Source organism: Magallana gigas, chromosome 9 (assembly GCF_963853765.1).
Source record: "Magallana gigas chromosome 9, xbMagGiga1.1, whole genome shotgun sequence".
Taxonomy (NCBI): Eukaryota; Metazoa; Mollusca; class Bivalvia; order Ostreida; family Ostreidae; genus Magallana; species Magallana gigas.
This window is the reverse complement of record NC_088861.1, coordinates 33,407,954-33,431,232: the sequence shown is the minus strand read 5'-3', so window position 1 is coordinate 33,431,232 and position 23,279 is coordinate 33,407,954. Positions and strand designations below refer to the sequence as shown.

The following is a 23,279-nucleotide window of genomic DNA, read 5'->3' as shown; positions in this document are numbered from 1 at the left end:
GTGCAATAAGGCTGGAAATAAAAATCCGTCACTTCCGGTCGAAACCAGAAGTGATTCAAATTTTTCGAAAAAATAATTTTTTTGATCAAATAAAAAACGTATACGTATTTTGTAGAGCTTAAAAAGCTGAACCTAATACTGAAATCCGTTTGAAATCAGACGATGCATTACAGAGATATCGGGGTTTAAAAATTGATTTTTCCGGAAATTTTGTTTCCACGTCCTTGGTTTAAAAAATAGCATAATGTTCAAAGTAAAATTAACTCGTACCAAAAATAATTGTTAAGTCGTACTGTAACACATTCGGATTTTTTTTGTTGAGTTGTTCATGAAGTTGTGAAGGTTTTGTTAAGTCGTACTTAAAATCATTCGGATTTTATTAAGTCGTACCAAGAATTTTCGATTTTTTAATCTTTTTGTTTTAGTTTCTCTTGTTATTGGTTTAAGAGCTCTGCTTCTTACAGAAACTTCCAGCTTTTCTTCCGACATTAAAGGAAGATCCACTCGTTGCTTTGCAACGAGCTTTGCTCTAGTTTTTTTTCTTTTTCTTTTTTTTCTGACTCCTTTTCGGCTTCATAACTCAAAAAGTTTTCAACTTATTTAAAGGAAACTTTCAGGGTTTATGTGCAATTATAATGCCTCAAAGATGTTAAAGTTTCCATAACAACGTCACTTCCGTTTTGACGTTACGTCATTTTTAAACTTAAAAAAAAGTCATTTTGTCCGCGACACATCTCAAAAACGCTTTAAGATGGAATCTTGAAATTTTCTGTGGTTATGAATTTGGCAATTTACATGTGCAATAAGGCTGGAAATAAAAATCCGTCACTTCCGGTCGAAATCGGAAGTGAAACAAATTTTTCGAAAAAATGAATTTTCTGATCAAATCAAAAATGAATATATGTTTTATAAAGCTTATCAAGCTGAATCTAACACTGAAATCCGTTTTAAAATCGGACAATGCATTAAAGAGATATCAGGGTTTAAAAATTGATTTTTCCGGAAATTTTGTTTCCGCGTCCTTGGTTTAAAAAATAGCGTAATGTTCAAAGTAAAGTTAACTCGTACCAAAAATAATTGTTAAGTCGTACTTGAACACATTCGGATTTTTTTTGTTAAGTCGTTCTTCAAATCAGGAAGGTTTTTGTTAAGTCGTACTTAAAATCATTCGGATTTTGTTAAGTCGCGTAGAAATAATTCGATTTTTTCATCTTTTTATTTAAGTTACTCTTGTTATTGGTTCAAGAGCTGTGCTTCTTACAGGAACTTCCAGCTTTAATTCCGACATTAACGGAAGACCCACTCGTTGCTTTGCAACGAGCTTTGCTCTAGTTCCCTATTCTTTTTTCTTACATATTTTGTGCAGGCGATTTCTTAGAAACTGCTCGGTAGATTAACACGAAACTTTCAGATCTGATAGATATTGATCTGAATTTAATGTTGACGTCACATCCGGTTTTGAGATATTAACAATTCAACGATTTTTAGAGGGTCGGCTTGTCCACGAAGGTTCTCATAAACTAAAAAAGATATTGAGTTCAAAATTTCAGGAATGATAGTCAACAGAATGTGGATATGCAATAGGGCATTTATAATTTTTCAGCGCTAAAAGCGCCGAAGCTCGGTAGGGCTCCAAAACTGAGATAAAAAAGCGTTGTGATTTTGCATGGTTTTCTAAATATATCTTTTTTTCTGGAAATATTTTGTTAAAACATGTAGAACAAAAGAGATTTATGTTTAAAAGATCTTTCACTTGACATCAAGAAAAAGGGGCTGGCCCCTCCAATTAGGGACCTAGAGTTCTTGAAAGTATTCGCTCTATACCTCAAAAGCGGTTAAGATTTCAATATGGCTGTCGCTGCAAAATATGTTCATTATGATCCTAATAATGTCGTTTTGATAATATTTTGTTCGTGTATTGCGTATTGTGTGAAATAAGCTAGACTTGTTACCATGTATTTGTGTTTTATTTGGCAAACAAACGGGGTATTTGTGCGTATAACTGACATAAAGGATAACAGTCTACATACGGAAAGTGTATAAAAAATTTAGTTATTTTCTAGTGAAACACATTATGGATAAAAGAACTTCTTCTATGCAATGTATTTGAGTCGCATTTAAATCTAGCTGGATTCCGAGCTGTGTATGTGAATAATTACGTATCCGATCCCTTGCCCGCTGCCGAGGAAATAGGTCGCGGCTGGACTAGCGAGCGGTCTGCCGTTATCTAATACACAAAATTTGCGCCTTGCTGTAATGCACACATCGGTTTATTTATATAGCTGCAAACACAAACAATTCCGATTTTAACGATATTAAAAGAGTAAATGAAAAAAGATTATACCACTACCTACGAAGTAATGCTGTTTTGGCCTCGTAATTAAAAAAAATATATAGATAGTATGACTGTCAATGAAAAAGGCGTTTATTGTGATATTGTCTATGTCATAAAATAGTGTTATTGTGGGAAAATGAAATTCAGTTATCAAACAGAAAACATTTCAAACCCACGACGTTGCGTGTACATTTACATAACACGGGCCGGGAGACGCTGCACAAGTGGACAACCGATTCGCTGTAGTCTAGGACACATGCTTCTCGTGTTTACATGTATACGTTATCTTACATTGATTCGTTGTTAAATTATTTCAATTTTAAATTATATTGGTAAACGATGCACCAAACCATTAATTAAAATCATAGTGCGTAAAATAAAGAAAAAAATCTGCCATCAATGAATATAATACAACGTTATACAGTCGTACGAGTTGAAATGTAAATACATTCACCTGTGTCCATTTCTGACATCATGCTGCTGATAATTTAATGCATTACACTACCCATTTCAACAAAAAAGGCGATATTCACAACATGATTATTCCAATTGCACATCTTAAGTATACATGTATGTAATAAGTGAAAGTTGAAATATATCTGATAAAAAGCGTTCAAGATAAGGCAGCTCAAGTGGTACAAGAACTGTGAACTTTTCAGCGTGGTTAACAATAAGAGGGTAAAACGACCACGAATTTTGACAGATTTGGCGACAAAGAGTTAAAAAGAGATTGATACAAAACAAAAGTGCAAATATATCTTGTAGGTGAAAAAAAATAATTAATCTATGCTTGCCAAAAATGCAAAAATTTTATCATAAGAATATATTAACATTTAGATCCGCCGGATATTTCCATTCTTTTCATTGTTTGGTGCCTATTTAAGCTGCATGTTTCGATATGTCGGTCATTACCGTATCAAATTATTTTCCATGCAAACCAATTGAATGCTCTTACAAAGTTAAAGACGTATTGACACAGAATTGCTCTCCTTTCAACGTTAGAAATATTCAAAGTGAATTTAGAAAAAAAATGGGCATACAAAACACCGCCCCCCCCAAAAAAAAATACATCATCGTAAAGTTTAGAAAAGATAACCGTTTGGTTTCACCCTTCGAATAATTGCCAATTGGGTATATTTATCCTGCATGTTTAGCATCGATTATAAACAACATAAACTTAAAAACTATAAATCAATAAATGTACACTGCTTTTTTTTTTGCTCTTTTAAATAGTTATGTTGTATATTTTATATGTTATATTAATAGATCATATAAAAAAAAGGACAGATGCCAAAGATGTTGAGAGATTTCTAACCTTGAAAGAATTCTAACCCCTGTTATTCGCTTATAACTCGATATTTGACTTTCAAATTTTGTCAAAGCTATATTAACAATTCTAGACATAAAAATTGAAAAAAATAAATTTTGATAAAAAATCGTGTACAAGTCCCTTTAAATTGTCTTATTTATTTCAATTTTCCATTGTCATTTTGTGCATTACATGCAATTCATTATATGAAATTCATTGCAGCAAATTGGTGTTTTCAATGCTAACATCATTTGTTAATTCATGAAGGGGGGGGGGGGGTATTGATTAAAATCTCAATATCTAAATCACATAAAGAAATGATATAAACAAGTATTTCATAGACAACAAAATTCAACACTTTTGTTAGGCAAAAACAAAATAATAAAATAAAGTTTTCTTTTCCAAGCTGGCAATATTGAATCGATTCAAATGCTGCTGCTTTCATTAAATATGATTAAACGTTTTTCGACAGGTTTTTCCTTCATTGAATTTGTCGTGAATTGCAGATTCTCTGAAACATCATATGGCTGCAGTAATACGAAGTGGGAACTATCTCCTCTTTTTTCTATAATATCCGATTTTATCACTGCTCATCATTGGATTCCTTCGCTGGAAATAGTTCATATACAATTAGTAATGCACATTTAACTCCGACAGTTGATTGGGTTTTTTTTCTTTTATTCTATGAAATTTAATGTCTGTTATGAGCAAAAAAATTCCGTTTATTCCTTATACATGCATTTATTGTCTAGAACAAAAAAGGAAATTAGATAACTACTTCTGTATTTTGTACTATTTAATATCTTTTGTTTTAATACACATTAAAAATGTAGAAACGTACTTACATTGTTTAAATCGTTTACAGTTAGCTACTGCCACAATAAAACAAACGATGGCAATAACTGCTGGAACAATGATGTATGCGTAAATGGTTGAACCATTCTCGTCTACAGTTCTGTAAATATTAGACTGATTGCATAAAAACTGTTTAAGAAATATCGTTCACTATTTGAGATAAATAAAATATGACATCATAATATGTACGTACACCGAGTCATCATCACCACCTCCACTACATCTAGAACGCCGCTTACCACGTCCTGTTCCTTTATTACACGGCGAACTTGTCGAATCTGTGTCGAGCTCGGCAGTACGTGGCCCAGTATCTTTTTTTGAGTCTTAAGGCTCGGTTTTTGTAACACATTGTGGATCTAAAACATCAACGTTACAATTAAAATATCATATAAAATTTTTACAAGTCTGAATTAAAACGATACGATATACTGTATATGGAAATTATTCGCCCCCGTTTAATTTTCGCCCCTTTATTCATAGCATGTGAATTTAAGACTGCAGCTGGGTGCACTCGTATGTGACGTCTCAATTTTTTTCTTTGTAAAACACAAATGTGTCTGGGCGATATCGACGGATTTAAAAAGATTGCAAGCGTTGAAAGGCAAAAATGATACAGGACGGAATACTGTAGTCCTATAGGGTCTTACATTTCACAATGTTATCCGATGGATACCGAAATGAACAGTTGGAACAAGGTCTGGTGTAGTCTTCCACCACTCGTCCAACTCCTTCTTTATACAGAGCACAGCAAAACCCTTTAAATCAAATCAATCATAAACTTCTTTCTTGAATTGATAGAGTACATATAATAGCCTAGCTTTAAGCCTAAATCTGTTTTAAACACGAAGAACATGAAAGTTTTTACAAAGTTGTCATAAACATGCCTGACTTTATCAAATGTTTTAAAAGTGTCAATTTTCAACATTGAACGCATTTAACGTGGCACTTGTTTTCTTCTGCTAAAGTCCGGGTCATGCGTGTTCGGATTTTCTATTTACCTATTTAAAACTCATTTTCATGCGCGACACTCCTATACATACATGTATACATTTACATACATACATGCATACGTATACATACACACAAATATACTCCTTTCATATTTTTTGTGACCGCATTTTGTAAAAGACTACCTGTAATTTGGTCTCTAGGTGCGCATACTTCGGCGAGACCATCTTTGTAATTTACACAGTGATATACCAATGGCATACCAGAGCAAGATGGATAAAGGTGACACATCTTTTGCAATGAACGCTCTTGAAATATGGTTGCATTTATTGGACATTGACCCACCATTTCGAGGGTTTTTGAAGTTTCATGACACATATCTACCTGTAAAAAAAACCTTTTACTTTTGATGAAATATGTCACGAAAAAAATCTAGTTAGAAGTTATACAATCCGAAAATAAATAATTATTCTTCGAACAATTATTAACACAACTTTTACCGGGCCTCAGTCTGGTCCACAAAAACACTTTAAGACTTCTTTATACTGGATATAATTATTTTACACCAATTTAACAGTATGTAGTCTTTTTTGGCAGACAACATGTCTGAAATAAGATAAACCCCCACCCCCCTCTTTTATGAAATTTCTGTGCAGTTTAGTGGTCAAATAATAGGGATTTATTTCTTATGTATTTCTTAGAAACCCACAAAATGTTAAGAAAGTAATAGGATAATGATATTACAGTATAAATCACTTGTTTCCAGTTTTGAAATAAACTAATAAGTTATTCTCCATTTTCAACCAGCTATATTTTTGAATTTTGAGAGTATGTATGTTCATGTTCGTTCGTCAGCATCTCTGTGTTTTAAAAGTGAAGACTGAGAGGTCCTTGAAAGTCCTATTACTAAAACACTTCATTATATGGAACTCTTTCTTTTCATTTGTATTCAAGTATCAACAAGATATTCCTTTTTATGGCCCCATTCGAAAAAGGTAGGGCGTATTGCTTTGCTGCTGTCTGTCACCCAGTCCACCAATAGTTTCCTTTCTTTTTCTCGCAGAGGTTGTAAGTATTGGGATAAAAATTAGCATAGAGATCTATTATAATGATATCTAAGTCAGGTTTGATAATGAAAACGATCGAGTTATGCCCCTTGGACTTAGTGAAATTCCATTTATTCGCATGTTCCGTCCATTTTCTTAGCAGGCGTTGCACGTATTGAAATGAAACTTAATATACAGGTTTATCATGATAATAAGTTTGATTTTCGGTACAAATTAACGATTATTATTTATATAGTTATGCCCCTTTGACTTCAAACAATTCCAATTGATTGTAGTTTCCGTTTATTTTCTTCGCAGATGTCGCACATATTACAATGTAAAAAGAAATTTCGTTTACTGATGTATCATAATGATATCTAGGTCAAGCTTAATTTTTTGGTACGATCTAGCAAATTTCGACAGAGTTATGCCCCTTTGACTAAGACAAATTCCAGTAATTTCCTTTACTTTTCTTCTTGGATGTTTCCAAGGGAGAGGGGCATAAGTATTTCACAAACATCTCTTGTTCAATTTAAGCAGTGGAATATATGTCTTAATAACTCTGGATTTATCGTGTACTGATGTCATCAAAAATGAGAACCAATAAAGTAGATCAAGGGAATGTAACATATAGCAAATATAGATACATACCTTAGTAAATCTCTTGTCTCTATATATCACTGATGCCATTCCATTTCGTAGGCCCAACGTGGTAATGTATAAGCACATGGCAAGGGCTGTTTTCGAAAATCCGCAGAATTTCATTGATTAAAGGTCTTTCCGACGTCTTCGAGGATAGCGTAAATTATTAATTGTAAACCACAACTAGAACAATTCTTATATTTATTTCAAATCCATTATTCAATGGTGACGAAATGATGAAAGATTAGTCAACACAAAAGCTACAGACAGACTGGTGTTTCGAATGACCTAATAATTTAAAGCGCAAACAAGGGATTATTATTCTAAGAATCAGTTAACTTGAATCATATTCAGGTATAGTGTATTTCCGGGGGTATTCCAAAAACTACGTACTACATTCTCTTAATTCACAGAAAATTGCATAATTGTGTATTGTTTAAATCCCAGTTCCCTATGTCAATTACCTGCGTTTTGATGAAACGAGTTGCATGCATTCGTTTATTAAAACAATACCGGGTGTTGCTAAAACGCGGAACGGAAAACGGAAAATATCATATCACGTTTATCGCTCTAAAAGGGTATAGACTGGCCAAGAACGATTTACTTTGTATCATTTATTCATATCTAATGAATGATTATCAACATGTAGCTGCCTTATTGATATTCTTATGAATGTCTATCAAATATAGCATTGTATTCATTTGGCTTTAATTGAGTAAGAAACAAAAAACAATCAAATTTATACGAATTGTGAAACATTAAAATGATTGAACGAGTAAAATAGCGACAACTTTTTACTTATTTTTCATATATGGTATTGCTGGCACATCCGCGTAACGTACACAGTAATTGAAAGAGTTTAATGAGTATTTTTATATTTATACTAACATCAACATTGAATTTTCGGTGCTCTATACGATCTTAAATCATACAGACGATACATTTAAAATACATTGAACATTAAAATACCCGGTACTTAGTGAAACTATTATTTTTAGCAATGTAATTTTGTTAACGTTTGCATTTCTTGGCAGTTGTTTATTCCTGCAGTTATATACATATGATCCGAATAGAGAGCTCTAAACGTTGCCTGGTTTGAGTTTCCGATTATAAATTGGGACTATAGTCTATCGATCCCAAAATATTCATGCAGCACATTTGGACGATTTAAAAAAAAAATACACATAACTGTAAAAGATGCAATTGAAATTGATCAAACGGGAAATATCCAACAAAACTCCATTGACACATTATCATTTTTTTAATTAGAAAAATTCACAGGATCGAAAACAAATTTCTTACGGAGATTTATAATGGAACATGTTGACATGTTTTCTCCATTTGTAAGTTACTCGGAAGACCTTGCACAATTTTTCAACGTTATCACCCGGGTCCGTTGAAATTCAAAACACCGTAGACTTCTTTATTTTCAGCCGTGTATTGAAATCAGCTGATAAGCTAGAAGAGGACGTTTTTAATCAAGAATAATGAGAATTGTGAATGCTTCTGAAAGAGAATCGCTTGAACCCCGAGGTATATATGAATATCGAGTGAAATAATTATTCTTGAATAGATAATCTTATATTGCTTATCTTTAAAAAAAAATTAAAAATATCGTTTTTAGCATGATTAACAAATCTATGAAGTAAATAACATTAGAAAAGATTTTCCGTTTTCCGTTCCGTTTTCCGTTCCGCGTTTTAGAAACACCCAACAATACCAAGTTTTACTTTTGTGATTCATGAGGGATCAGAACAAAGCGATATTGCTGAAAAAATACTTTACCCCTGTGAGTGGGTCACGTAATTCTATGTATAAAACGACAGGATATCTTTTAATTTGTGTGAAACTTTGTTTGAATTGTCTTTTGGTTTACATATCAAACGGATGTATTATTGTTTACATCTGAGAGCGATAAAAGCGCATTCAGTGATTGCATATGGAAGTGGCATGAACTTTTTGATGTCTATGATATTATATTCGGCGAACATGTTTCACTTACATCCAATAAAACGGCAGATTTCGTAAGGAAAATGCAGTTAATAATTATCCCATCGCGCAACTTGTTGCGAGGGGAATATAGCATCGCTGCTTACGTGTGTGTGTGTGTGTGTGTGTGTTGTGTGTTGTGTGTGTGTGTGTGTGTGTGTGTGTGTGTGTTTGTGTGTGTGTGTGTGTCCATTGTCAGCTCTTTAGTAAAATTCCAAGAAAACCCTCTAATGAATATTCATCAAACTTTGTACACTTCTTGGGCACGGTAAAAGGACAACCCCATATTGGTTTTCAGGTCAATTGATTCAGTACTTTTTAAATTATCGTAAAACAGCGAAGTTAAAACATGAATTTTATGAACGACTTGACAATACACATTTTCGGTAATTTTATGTTCGACTTTAAGTAAATCGCTACCGTATGCAGTTCAAATCAACAACTTGATATTTTAGGATTTTAATCTAGTAAAAGTTAAAAAAAAACACCAAACTTGTTGTAGAATGGGCCGGGCGGGGGGGGGGGGGGGGGTAGAATAGTGTCCGTAGGTAAAAGTTGAAGTGGGCAAGATATTAAAGTCATCCGATTAACATCGAAACAAGCAGTCGACTTTCGGACAAATTTTCCCGTCTTACTTACAATAGAACTAGTCCAAAATTCAGAGGACACTGACAGATATCGCACATTTATCACGCGAAGATTGTTTCATATTAATAATAGCTGCATATCTACTATGGGTTGATATACCACAAGCAATAGAATTGTCCATTAGAGCAGACTACAGATCGCTAGATCTTCAGCTACGTTTCATATTATATACGGATCGTTTATGTACGCTTCTATAAAAATGAATGTCACTTAATGAATCAAAATTATTTAACTTTAAAGCATATGTGTACAAGTGTTGAGTTTCTGCTAGGAATAGGAAAACTGTGCAACCACGTACATGTAATCACCTTCCTCCTTCCCCTAAGCTTGGGCATTAGGATAAAATATATATTTTGAATTCAAAGTGGTTTTGGAAATACTTACTTTATTTTTAATTTTACATGTATCTTCCTAAATAATGGATTTTCCACTACAACAAGTCATGTCGCGAGGGGATGCTCCGCTTTGCGGTGCCCTTGGTAAACTTGGTTTTCATAAGATAAAGCAAAGCAATTCTACCATTCCTTTTTGCATTAATATTTACGATTTAACCTGTTGCATACAAATTATCAATATATGATTTCATAATTTATAAAACCTATTGACCACTTCTTCTGGATCTGATATCACAATGAACAGTTTGGTAGTCATAACATGTGATAAAACACTTAAAAGAAAAGCTAAAAAAAAGTATTAATGCTGAGTCTAATCGATTCATAACTTTTGCTTCCAATGCACCAAACAAATTTTGAATATGACCTTCGTTGAATTTTGTTTAAAATTTACTCTAACCGGATATATACACCCATTATTCGTTTCGGAAAAAAAAACTGTTAGATCTTTGTCATTCGTTGAATCCTTTTTTTTCCGTTTGTTCAAACTATTTTTATTCTAACAGGAAATCAACACAATGATTCCATTTAAAAATTGTCGATTCATTTCAGCGTATATATTTGGCTTCAATGCCAATCAATCTTGTACGTATCTTTAACTACGTACTGTCCTTCATGATTGTGTTATATTTAAATTCAGCTTTATGAATAAGTGAGATAGTATTCTCTTTTATAATTGGACAGATCTATCAGATCTAACGCAATAAACTCTACCCATAATGACTGAGTAATATCCGTTTTGTATCCTTAAAAAAAGAAATGGGTCATGAAAACAGGGCACTAATACTAGGACACTTCGCGGCACAGGGAATCTTTTAGTCTTATCTTTTCTTACAAAAATGACAAGCAAACGAAGTTTGGGGGGGGGGGGGGTATATAGGAATCACCTTGTCCGACCGTCTGTCTGTTCAATTCCTGTCCGGTCCATATCTTTATTATGGAGAAAAATTGGAAGTTCTAACTTCACACAAAGAATGCTTATGGCCCAAGGGTGTGTCATGACCTTGAACCAAGGTCATTCGGGGAAGGACAAGGTCACTGTAAAAAAGAGGTGCAAAATTCGTGTCCGGTCTAATCTGTCTTATGGATAAATATTGGAAGTTCTTACTTCACACAAAGATTGCTTTTGACCTAAGGGAGTAGGCAAGGCCAAGGTCACAGGCAGAAAAAAGAGCAAAATTCGTCTCCGGTCCATATCTTTCTTATGGGGAAACATTGGAAGTTCTTAATTCACATCAATATTGCTTATAACCTGAGGGTGTGTCATGACCTTGACCCAAGGTCAATTGAGGAAGTTCAAGGTCATTGTTAAAAAAAAATTGGGCTTAATATACCAATAATTCAAACTGTTTATATTAAATGGCTGCATGTGGAATTGTGTTTGATTCGAGTCATGTTTGTTAACATGAGGATGCAAATGTCCTCATGCATTAAAAGTTAACTTGAACTAAAATGGAATTTAAAGAATAGAAATTGGTTTGTGTACTCATATTAGCATTAACGGTTTTAAAAAAAATAGAGCAGTTGTAATTTATAGAAAATGACGGTGAAATAGATTCATCCAATATTTTCTACAATAGAAAAAATACATGAGTTATGATTTTTTTCTTAGCGGGGGGTATCAATTGTGAGCTTGCTCACAGTACCTCTAGTTACAGTGCTTGTTATTTATATAATATTTGATTATACATGTACAATTCGTGAACTCGGTAATAGAACTATTTTTTTAAAATTCATTTTATCAGTGTAGTTTTATGGTGTTTTTATTATCTGCCAATATGGAGTACATAAAAATACCAATTTAAGAACATTACTTTTAGAAAAATGTATCATACTTTTAAAACATAACTACACAAAAAACATCTCTAATTGTAAATCGCTTGGAACGTCTTCCGAAGGTACCAACCTTGATTTTGCCATTTGATGTGGAGGAGTGTCTATCACGATTTCACGATTGGTGCTTATAATGTGAATTGGTTTAGGAAATCTAAATTGCATAAACACTGTCGCCACCTCTCGTCATATCATATGTTGGCTAGAACTGTGCATATCGGATATAATTATGAGTGTTGAAGAGAGCTTTTGAATGACTACGAGTTGTGTCTTAATCAGAGTAGTTTGTTATTTTCTAAATAGTAAATAATGATTTGTGTTGTTGAATTTAATTAGATATATAAATCCAGATGCAATGAAGGAAAAAAACAAAATAAAGTGGTTTGCGTTGAGGTGAACTCTAAAAAGTGCACTTTTGAAAAAGACTACACGAAGTTATTAAATCAAAACATTCACTCAACTAGAGACTTCTTACATTGTATATACCGACAAGAGGTTCCATTTCTGAAAAGTGCATGGACCAACAAGTTCATGTGGCAAATAGTTTTAGATGAATTTGTTAAATCCTTTATTTCGTATTTATTCAGTTTAAACTTTAAGAAATCAAAAAAAGAAGAGCCGAAAAACAACAAAAAACGACGGTATCCTTACATGAAGACATGTCTTAAACTAATTATAGTCTGTCCCAAGATATTAATGCAGCACATTTGCACGCTTTTTTTTTTTTTATAAAAATACACATACCTGTGAAAGAAGTGCAATTTTAATAGTTGAAATAGATAATTTCCAAGATGATTTCATTCACACATTATCATCTTTCACTTTGAAAAATACACAGGAACGAAAACAGATTCCTTACGGAGATTTATAATGGGGAATGTTTACATTTTTTTTTCCATTCGGAATACACTCGAAATACCTCGCGCAATTTTATAACATAAATATCATTTGGGCTTGCTGCAATACAAAGTCCCCGTAGACCTCACAGTTTTTAGCATTATATTGAAACCTGATAGGCTAACAGGGGCGTTTCGGCTGAGAAATCTTGGAAATTTTATTACTGAATATTTTCAAAGATTTAAAAAATCATCTCGAAAAAAGAGGTTACATTTACAAACAATCAGAAATTGAACCTATTATGCAAGAAACTCTGTCTGCAAATAACATGTATATTATCAATAAACAAAATAAGAACAACAATAAAGAGGCTGTACTAAACGTGATGGTGACCAAATTTAACCCATGTATAAACGGGTTAAGGAAACGACTGAAATACTGAGATAACATACAACATTACGGAAGTATGCAAAAAAATTATTCACATCATTTACTACAGAAAACACACAAATATAGGTGATCTAATCATTAGATTAAAATTAAAACCAAATGAGGTTTCTAGACATTAACTAATGTATGCAAAAGGTGAACTCCTGACGAGGCGGGCCTTATCACGCTGTGCTATTAATACCGCCGAAACACTTTTAACTAGCTATGACATAAGAAATTGACCAAATGTTTCATAAAGAGTGTCGGGTTCTAATAAGACATGTCTTTATGTTAGGAAGCCGTCGTTTTTTTGCAATTAGGATGCCGTCGTTTTTTTGTTTTTGTTTGCACACAGAGAACGTTTAACAACACAATTATTACAATAAAACATAGGTATATTAGAATGTTTGGATATATATTTCAAAACTACAAACTGCCTCTCTTTAGAGTAAATAAGTATTTTCCAATTTACGCTGAACTATCGCCCATTCCAATGAACAATATAAATTAACTAACATGTATCATTTTTTTTAAAATATCAACATTGCGCCAGTAACAAAATACAGATCTGTAAATTAACCTGATGACTCATAACGAGCCCTTTTTGTTCTTTTTGTTGTAATTTCTGGAGCTTAGCAGTTTTTTTCTGGTGATCAGCGTTTAAACTAATTAGAGTCAACATCACATGCACTGCAAAATATTCGTGATATTGGCATTTGTTCAATGCTAGCCCCTCTTATGGCCCATGCATTTGTTTTAATAAAAATGACAATCTAAACTACACGTTGTACTCAAAACAGAATGCTTGCAAAGTATTAAGGATTAATGACTGGAGTTCTTGGGGATATTTTTGACAATTTTACCTCTCCTATGTATGCGTATGTTAAGTCCCTTTCACAATTGGCGCACGACCACTTTACACCACTTTGCAATTGAAATTTGTTGGCTTCGTACGAACTCTCGCATACTTTGCACGAGCCCTCGCTTAAGTTGTACGAGCTCTCGCATTTGTTGTATACGTTTTACTGGTCGCATCAAGTCTCCTCTGAATAGTGGACATGCACACTATTCAGACGCGACCGAACACGATCCAAATTATCGCAGTGCAACGCAAGAACGTTAGTACGAACGTTTTCAACGTTTTATGCACTCGCAAAAGTGATACACGATTTATAAATATCGTAAGATAAATCGCTGGTGTTTTTGCGTCTGCTTTCCGACCCTGATACTGTTGCTTAACGTGTCTCATGTAATCTTGCAACGTTTTACTATCATTGCACGACTTATCAGCCTCAATATGCCATGCTTTGCTACTAGTATATATACCCTGTATAAGTATCTCTGTTTCAGAACAAAATTTACAATATACATTTATTGCATGATGGTGAAGGAAATACATGTATGAAGATTTATTCCCTCAAGAAAAATCAAATCTCCCGAGGGCTTCGCCCAAGAGGAATTTGTTTTTTTTCTGGGGAATAAATCATCATATTCCCTGAACATTATTGCAATAAACGTTTTATTATACCAAGCAACATATGATTATACAAAATACGTTGATTTCTGATAATGTTTTAGTTTTCAACAGTCGCAACATTAACGTTGTGATTGTTTGATTTCCCATGTAACTGTCTCACTTTTCTTTCATAAATCATAGATACATGTAGTACTAGTTAAGTTGGTTCTTAGATAAAAAGAGAATTATAATGATTAAACATAAAACTTTTCTGATTTAATCATATTTGTCTACATCGTATTCTCATATCGGCTTTTTCATTCCCATGACATCGCCCTGTCATGTGACTATCTAAACCAATGAGATATAATAGAATACTCGTATTAAGGTATGATATTAAATGCATGCTGCTGCATATCTGTATCTTTTTGGGCGGCATCTTTTCTCGCTTTCAACTATGTCTGCTGAATATGGGCGGTGTATTTACCCCTCTGACTCGCACGATCATTCGTACCATGGAACGCACAATCGCACGTCCAGTCACATTGGCGTACGTTCAATCGTCCGATCACCTAGTCTCATGGGCGTTCCTATCGCATTATCTTTCAACAGTTACAGTCGCATACAGACGCAAGATATATCGCAAGATTCAATGCGTTTACATCGCAAAACGCTCGCTTAGATCGTGCGAAATTCGTACGAAAACTTTTTTCATATGCGATCATTTCGGCAACAATTAACTATTCATATCTATTTTGTTTTCAGTCACACGAATATTTGTTCGCTTCTGCTCGTGCGCTCATTGTGAAACGGGCTTTAAACCTGTTTAAATCTTAGGGATACTAAAGTAACAACTCGAAATGTATGTATATCAATCCTTTTTTACTAATAAAATAAAAAAAAAAATATTACACCTCATCACATAAAGTATCCCCTATTCCTTTTAAGCCTCATGATTTAGTATCATTATAACAACTATCATGTCGGCCATGTTAGTAGCTTAATTTTCTGTATCTTTTCATGTTTGCTCAACGTCCACTAAAAATGGTACTCGAAAACATTTTTTTAAGGACGGCGGACCCAATTCATTTCCAATTTGATTTTTTAATAACTTTTTTTAATATTTATATTAATCAGTTAATGGCGAGTGAAAGTCAATTTAAAAAAAAATTACATTATCATCGACTACCTTATTCTACTTGGGGCGTTTCAAAATTTAAGTACGAAAATCCTCAGATATAATAGAAAGTAATGGGAATTTTCTGGGGTGTGGTATAAAACTGATATTTAAAAAAAAAAAAACCTGCAATAGATTTCTTACTCTAATTAAATTGTGTGTTTAAGAAGTCAATTAGCTTACCGATGAACAGAAAAAACCTAGGTCATCGACCTAAATTTTTTAAGAGGTTGTGTCAAAGTTCACTGCATGGTTCATTTTTCTTTAAACATATCATTTAAAAGGACACAATTAATTATTGCCTGGCGTTACATTTACTGCTTTATACATTAATATTGTTAGGTTAAGATATAAATTCAATATCTACCGGATAATAACACTACAAACTGCTTTTGGGCGTTTTAGGATTAATAAACCGTGGATTTATAAGTTGTCGCAAACAGAGAAAATTCGGACTATATTTTTTCTTCTTAATTTTTCAAAGGATTCCAAATCACGATGTCTTATAAATATTGTCAACATCGCAATGTAAGCCAATACCAATAATATCATATTAACATAATCATTAAATTTGCTTTTGCAGCGTACCATATATATCCTGTGTACATTTTTGATATTGCAATGTGTGTCTTGTTTCCTGGCCCCGGGGCCATAAAACTTAGCTAGCTCAGATCTGAGACCGAAAAAAAATTCTCAGATATTGATCTCAACTTAGTTCGTCTCACTTAGAGTGTGCCATAAAGGAAGTTTAAGCTCACTTAAGAATGTCTAATTTGAGACAGAAAGTGAGATCTAAACTTAGCAGGATATCAAGTGAATTGTGGATGATCTTTGTTTGACACATGGCAGTGCCACACCCACTATATTGCGCAATAAAAATATATGCATGAAAAAGTATGAAAATAAATTTTATAAATGTAAATACTATTCAGTGTTATCTTTTCCTAGTTCGTATGCACATTGTTACGTCATTTTACGTTAATTGACGTCATCAGCGTCAATCAACGTAGCAGCCGATATGGGTGAACGGGAAATCGATTATCTCATAAGCAAAAACGTCGAAAAAACGATGAACCAGGTTCAAAACGAGCCATATTGGACTCCGTTGGAGAGGGAAGTTCTCTATGAAGAAGTTTCCAAAAGAATTGAAGTTATTGATGGAAAGTTCAAAGGGGCGAGTATAGCGGCAAGGCCGAAAAAAACCGAGCCTGGCTTGAAATAACGGACGTTGTTAATGCGTAAGTCGCTTAATTATTTTTAAACATGTTGAAAATAAAATGGGATAATCACAATAATTATTTTCAAAATAATTTTCTCATATGCATATTCTATTGGTTCAGCGGCTCGATGCAATCGTGAATATGACAAGATCAGCTTTTCAGTGAATGTGTCGAAAAAAAATAATAGTTGGGTATACGGAAGAGTTGGGTGTCGCGTCATTTCGACCACACAGATATTCGGCACGGATGCACATTTCATTCTGGAATGGATACTACTGATAGTTTCCTTTAAATAAAAGACACAAAAAAGGATAATTCAAATACAAATTAAAGCATTCACTGTCACCATTAACTACTAAAACTTATTTTGTCTCCTTTTTCTTTATATAGAGAGGGTACAGTCAAAAAGAGAACAGTCAAGCAAGTTAAGAAGCAATGGTCAAATATGAAGCAGCGAGGTAACATACATAATCACTTTTTTATTCTGTAGAGATTTTTCAAAATTGATATATCATGTGCATTTGCATGAATCATTGTATTTACAGTAAATCATTTCATTTTTAAGCCAAAAAAATCAACAGTCAAACAAAGTATCCAGGGACAGGTGGTGGTCCAAAGCCCCCGTCTCCCTCCCCCATGGATGAGGCCATGTTGACCTTCCTAGCAGGAAAGCCCTCAATGGATGGAATAGATGGGGGTTTGGAAACAGCTTGTACAGCTACAGGTAAGTAATTAAACATCATCTTATCTAGAATGATTTTCAATTGAATTATTTTCATTGTTCTCATTACTGATTTAGGATGTTTCTTGCAGGAGATCAACCCCAACTTCCAGAATCAGAGGAAGCTTCATGCAGGACTGCATGTACCAGTACAAGTGTAGATGGCTGATGGGAGTCCTCCCAAGAGAAAGAGAAGTAGGGACATCAGCGAGATACACCTGGAGGTGTTGGAAGCTGAGAAAGACAAATTAAGATTGGAGAGTGATTATATTAAGCTGAAAATGAAGAAGGTGTCTGCAGAACTGGAATTAATTGAAATGCAGAAAAACTCTTTAAGAAATGGCTCTTTGAACTACTTGTCTCTCTCTCAATTTTCAGAAGTTTAATGCAGTTTTAACCCAGTATTTTGAAAAAAAATCTTTCCTCATAGCTAGTAATTGATATTTTTGCCTTTTTTGTGTGTGGTTTTTTTTGGGGGGGGGGTTTTGTTTGATCATACATTTATTTAAAATTACCATATGGTTTAATAGCTTTTTAAAAAGGAACATGTTATTTGATAAGATATTCTAATTCCATTCATGTAATATCAATCTCCCAGATTCATGCTCATTTTATTAATATGGTAAAGGCAGTTAAAATAATTTAAGGAAATATATAACCTCAGTAAATATGGGCAATATTACAAGTAAATTTTATTTGAAACTTAGATATGGTAAAAAGTGTCAACAAAAACATACGGTAGTCAAATACGTATGTACCAATACTCTTTCTCTCTCTCTCTCTCTCTCTCTCTCTCTCTCTCTCTCTCTCTCTCTCTGAAACTTGCTCTGTGAGATGTTTTATCATAAATCAAATCAAATCAACTTTGTATATTTATAAAATATTGAAATTTGTTCTTTGCATGTTGAAAATATCTGCCTTAATATTACATGTACTACATGTATGTCTCAAATAAAATTGGTTACAAGTTTTCTATTCTACAATTAACTGTTTATCAATTTTGAAAAGTAAAGTTTGATTTGATTAAAAAAAAAGAATTACCAGAATTAAAAGATGCAAAGTCATTAATTGTATGGTACTTCAGAAATAATTACGAGCAATGTGATCCCTCACAGTTTTCCCATTGCCCCGATGTCAACTACACCATCTATTACATCTTCAGCGACATTAAGGTCATTGTCATCGGAATTTGAAATGATGTCTCCTCTGTTGATGCCAATATTGTGTAACACACAAGAGGCAACCACTGCAACACATGCCCTCTGTGGTGATAATCGCAGTTCGCTGTGCAAACAGGAGAATCTTCTTTTTAGAACCCCGAAAGTCTGCTCTATTAGCACCCTTGTCCTGCAATGTGCCGAGTTGTATCGCTGCATGTGTGCCTCTGTGGGGTTTAAATATGGAGTCATCAAGTAAGTCTTGAGCGAATATCCGGAGTCACCCAACAGCATCCCTTGTATGTGTCCTGCATAAATTTTATTTGTAATAGTCAGTTTTCAATTTGATGGAATACACAGTCATAAAGGTGCAACAATTTAAATTAGAATTATAGAGAACAAGTGAAAAGCTGTCAATGTGACAGCAAACCAGGTTTTCTTTTATGTGAACTTTATCCATAATCCATGTCAACCCATATCCAGTGAAATGGTGTACCCCTATATGCAATATTTTGCCAAAAAGTGACTAAGTTCAAAAGCTGGTATTTTTTTCATAAATTATCAGAAATCAAAATCCAAGAAATATATACACCTCTGATATACGTACAATTGATCTGCAAAACAACAACTTCCTATCTTGAAAACTGTAGGAGGAGTTATCCGTACAATGAGGGTACCCTTTTGGCAGCCGCCCGCCCGCGCGCCCGCCATTTTCACCATTTATAATAACCGGATTTTTCCTTCGGAAAACCCGGTTAACAAAACCTTTAATTGTTACCCCCTTTTAATTATTTAAGTAATTCTTATTATTATAAATTTATTTTCAGATAGATGGTGAGGGTATAGAATAACAACATGGTAGAACATACCAAACAACATACCATTTTCAAACTCTCTGCATAATACAGATTCTTTAAAAATCCTAGAATCGTGCACAGATCCTGGCCATTTGGCGACAACATTTGTGATGCAAAAATCAGGGCCACATACCATCTGCAATATTTTGAAAAAATGACTCCAATGAAATAGTTGTAATTAACTAGATAATGTTAAGCAAATTCTGCTAGATAATAATTAAGAAAGTTTAACAATAAATTGGGAAATTTGGTGAATAATATGGTATGAATAAAAATGTGGAACCATCTTGATAAGATGCTGCACTCAAGATCATAGCAGCTAGCCTAGCAGCTAGGCCGTACTAGATGTCTAGATATTTTGAACAGCAGCTTGGTGGGCCTCTAGGTCTATGATTTGAAGGTGGAATAATAAGAAATAGTAAATACCTTTGTGCTTAAACTACGTTCATCCATTAATATGAAAAATTTCCTGATTATCTGTTTTGAAACGCCCCCTACGCTTCAGGTTTCAATACACATACAAAAATAGAAAGTCTACGGGGATTTTGCATCCCATCAGCCATTTATAAGCCTGGATGATAACATTGAAAAATTGTGCGAGGTGTCCTGAGTACTTGGAGAATGGAGAAAAGTTGTAAACATTTCCCATTATAAATTTCCATATGAAATTTGTTTTCGTTCCTGTGAAATTTTAAGAGTGAAAAGGGATAATTTGTCCATGAAGATATCTTGGATATTTTTCATTTCATTGATTTTAACTGTACTTCTTTCACACATATCTGTATTTTTATTAAAAATCATCAAAAAGTGATGGAAGAAATAACTGGGGACAGACTATAATAACATGGACATAATTGATTAATACATGCAAAAATTCTTCATAAATTTTAGGATGAACAAAGTATCACTAAATATATATGTTTTATGTCTGTGACGAAGTGGTATCTAAGATATTTGATTCATTGCATAAAATATTCAGGCTACAAAAATCTACGTACATGTAGTGGGTAGGTTAGCTTACTGTTTAACACTGAGGCTGCAACCTACTTATATAGCCCTATAATGTAGCAGCTATGATCTTGAACGCAGCCAATTTAGCTATAAAAGTCCAAATGTCTAAAAAAAAATTCAATAGCAAATGCAGACATGCACAGAACCAAACGGTTGGGATTGACCCCCCCCCCCCCCCCCACACCCCCGGAATGTTTTTTTTCTGGATCCGCACATGGCTCATCCTATATATTACCTGGACGTTTAACGAATGGAAACCTTTCCTGTTTACATAATCCCCTTCGTTAACATTCGGTGCCTTAATCTTTATCTGCGTGCCATCTACACATCCAACCACGTTTGGAAATCCTGAAACACAAATTTTACATTTACGACAAATATTAACTTTCATCATGTTTTTACACTTACCTCATATACGACTTGCGAAAAAAATACACTAAATGATTTGATCAGAAATCGACCGTGGCGTTTGAAAACGAAAGTAAGAAAATGCATCAAGAGCTCCTATTTACCCAAACGATACAAGTTATGATTACATTAACAATTTATATTTTTCATTGGGATTTTATTATATGCATGCTTTAATATTAACATTGTAATAAATATTATGATAAAAAGTGAATGTCTCAGTAGAATTCGTCGATGATTTGTAAAATAGGCCTATTGTGTCGGGTGTTTAGCGACACCGGTATAAAAATACGGTTCAGCGAACATCTGCAGAAAACGCGAGTGTTGAAAACGCTCTATCTCCATTACCTATCGATGAATTTTCCTGTTTTTTTAAATAGTTATGTATTAAGTATTTTTCTACCGAAATACCAACTTTGACAGAAATCGAAGCGGAAAATTTTGCATGACGGTCTTTCATATGAGGGATAAGTTTGGGGTAAAATGTATGTAAACATTACGTAACGGAGGCTGGACGATCCGCTCCTATGACCACGAAGTCAGGGCGTCCGGAGAGAACAAACGAGAAGATAAGTAATGAAAGTTTACCTGCTATTTCGAAAAATCTGCTCTTGTAGGACGAAACATCCCTCGGAAACTTTCTGTAATTCCCTGCTTTCCCTGCCAAAAGATGACAGACATAGCGTGCGGCTCTGCCAGTAGTAGATTTGGCTACACCCGGGGACTCTCCAACTAAGTTATAAAATGATCCCGTCGCCACAAACCTCAGGGCAGCCAGAACTTGTAGCAAAGGAGGCAGAGGGGAATTTCTTAATGTTGGATGAACCAAGTCTTCGAAGAACATACCAACTATAAATAGAATGGTGTCTGGCCTAAAACGGTACTTCCTAAAAACTTCATCTGCGGGGAGTTCTTCCAGTGGGTTGCTTCTGTCCTTAAAAACTCTTGGACGGGGCGTCTTTCTTCTTCGCTGAATGATGTTGTATAAATTCAATCTCGCACCCACGGAAGCCATATTGAAAGTGAGCAAAAACTAAAAAGTTAGCCACCTATTTATTTGTCTAACTTTCTGAGCTCAAAAGTGAGACCAAACTAAGAAAGTGAGACTGAGACCGAGACAAGAATCTTTTATGGCACACCAAGCCTGAGACTTAGACCGAAATTTGAGACCGTCTCAAATTTCGGTCTCAGATCTGAGCTAGCTAAGTTTTATGGCCCCGGGGCCTGTTCACATCGTCGACATTGTTGACATCGCAATGTTGATCGATATCGGGTCGACATAGTGTCTACATCGTACCTCTTATATCCTGTTTACATCTTCGACATCGTCGATATCGCAATGTTGATCGACATCGAGTCGATATCGTGTATACATCGTTTGCCTTCTTTTCTGTTTACACCGTCGATATTGCAGTGTTGATTAACATCGTGTAGACTTCGTCATAGTGTCTACATCGTACCTCCTATAACCTGTTTATACCGTCGACATCGTCGACATTGCAATGTTGATCGACATTGTGTAGACATTGTGTCTACATCGTACCTCTTATATCATGTTTACATCGTTGACATTGTCGATATTGCAATGTCGACATTATGTCTACATCGTGTACCTTCTTTTCTGTTTACATAGTCGACATTGCAGTGTTGATCGACATCAAGTCAACATCGTGTCTACATCGTTCCTCTTATATTATGTTTACATCGTCGACATTGTCGATATCACAATGTTGACCAACATCGAGTTGACATCACAATGTTGATAAATATCGAGTACACATTGCGACTACATCGTACCTCATATATCCTGTTCACATCGTGTTTACATCGTGTGCCTTTTTTCATGTTTACATCGTCGATATCGCAATGTTGATCGACATCGAGTCAACATCGTGTCTACATCGTACCTTTTATATCCTGTTTACATCGTCGACATTGTCAATATCGCAATGATGACCAACATGGTGCTATTATTTATGTGTTACATTGTAAATTTCTACTTGCAATGT

At 34.2% G+C, this 23,279-nt stretch overlaps 1 protein-coding gene and 1 long non-coding RNA gene across 3 annotated transcripts; both read right to left on the bottom strand.

Annotated features, from left to right (window-relative positions):
• Positions 1-4,082: 4,082 nt before the first annotated feature.
• LOC136271772 (uncharacterized) lies at positions 4,083-7,391 on the bottom strand. The gene is made up of 6 exons (XR_010709762.1): positions 7,145-7,391; positions 5,633-5,831; positions 5,147-5,254; positions 4,693-4,855; positions 4,490-4,599; positions 4,083-4,253 (listed from the first exon to the last, which is right to left on the bottom strand). It is a non-coding gene; the product is annotated as an uncharacterized lncRNA (long non-coding RNA).
• A 10,245-nt stretch (positions 7,392-17,636) lies between these two features.
• On the bottom strand, positions 17,637-22,333 carry LOC117688124 (putative nuclease HARBI1). 2 transcript variants are annotated; one of them, XM_066072398.1, is made up of 5 exons: positions 21,859-22,333; positions 21,098-21,210; positions 19,876-19,987; positions 18,932-19,302; positions 17,637-18,071 (listed from the first exon to the last, which is right to left on the bottom strand). In XM_066072398.1, the coding sequence occupies exons 1-4, from the start codon at positions 22,283-22,285 to the stop codon at positions 18,947-18,949; spliced, it is 1,008 nt and encodes a 335-aa protein (XP_065928470.1). In that variant the 5' UTR covers positions 22,286-22,333; the 3' UTR covers positions 17,637-18,071; positions 18,932-18,946. The 2 variants fall into 2 exon arrangements, 1 of the variants encoding a protein (XP_065928470.1); XR_010709851.1 differs by lacking the exons at positions 21,098-21,210; positions 21,859-22,333 and adding an exon at positions 21,271-21,339.
• Between the last annotated feature and the right edge of the window lie 946 nt (positions 22,334-23,279).

Coding starts and splice junctions, on each gene's coding strand:
- LOC117688124 (XM_066072398.1), bottom strand. CDS start 22,285: ATGGCTTCCGTGGGTGCGAGATTGAATTTATACAACATCATTCAGCGA. Junction 21,211..21,858: donor CAGATTTTTCGAAATAGCAG/GTAAACTTTCAT, acceptor TTTGTGTTTCAG/GATTTCCAAACGTGGTTGGA. Junction 19,988..21,097: donor TCCATTCGTTAAACGTCCAG/GTAATATATAGG, acceptor AAAATATTGCAG/ATGGTATGTGGCCCTGATTT.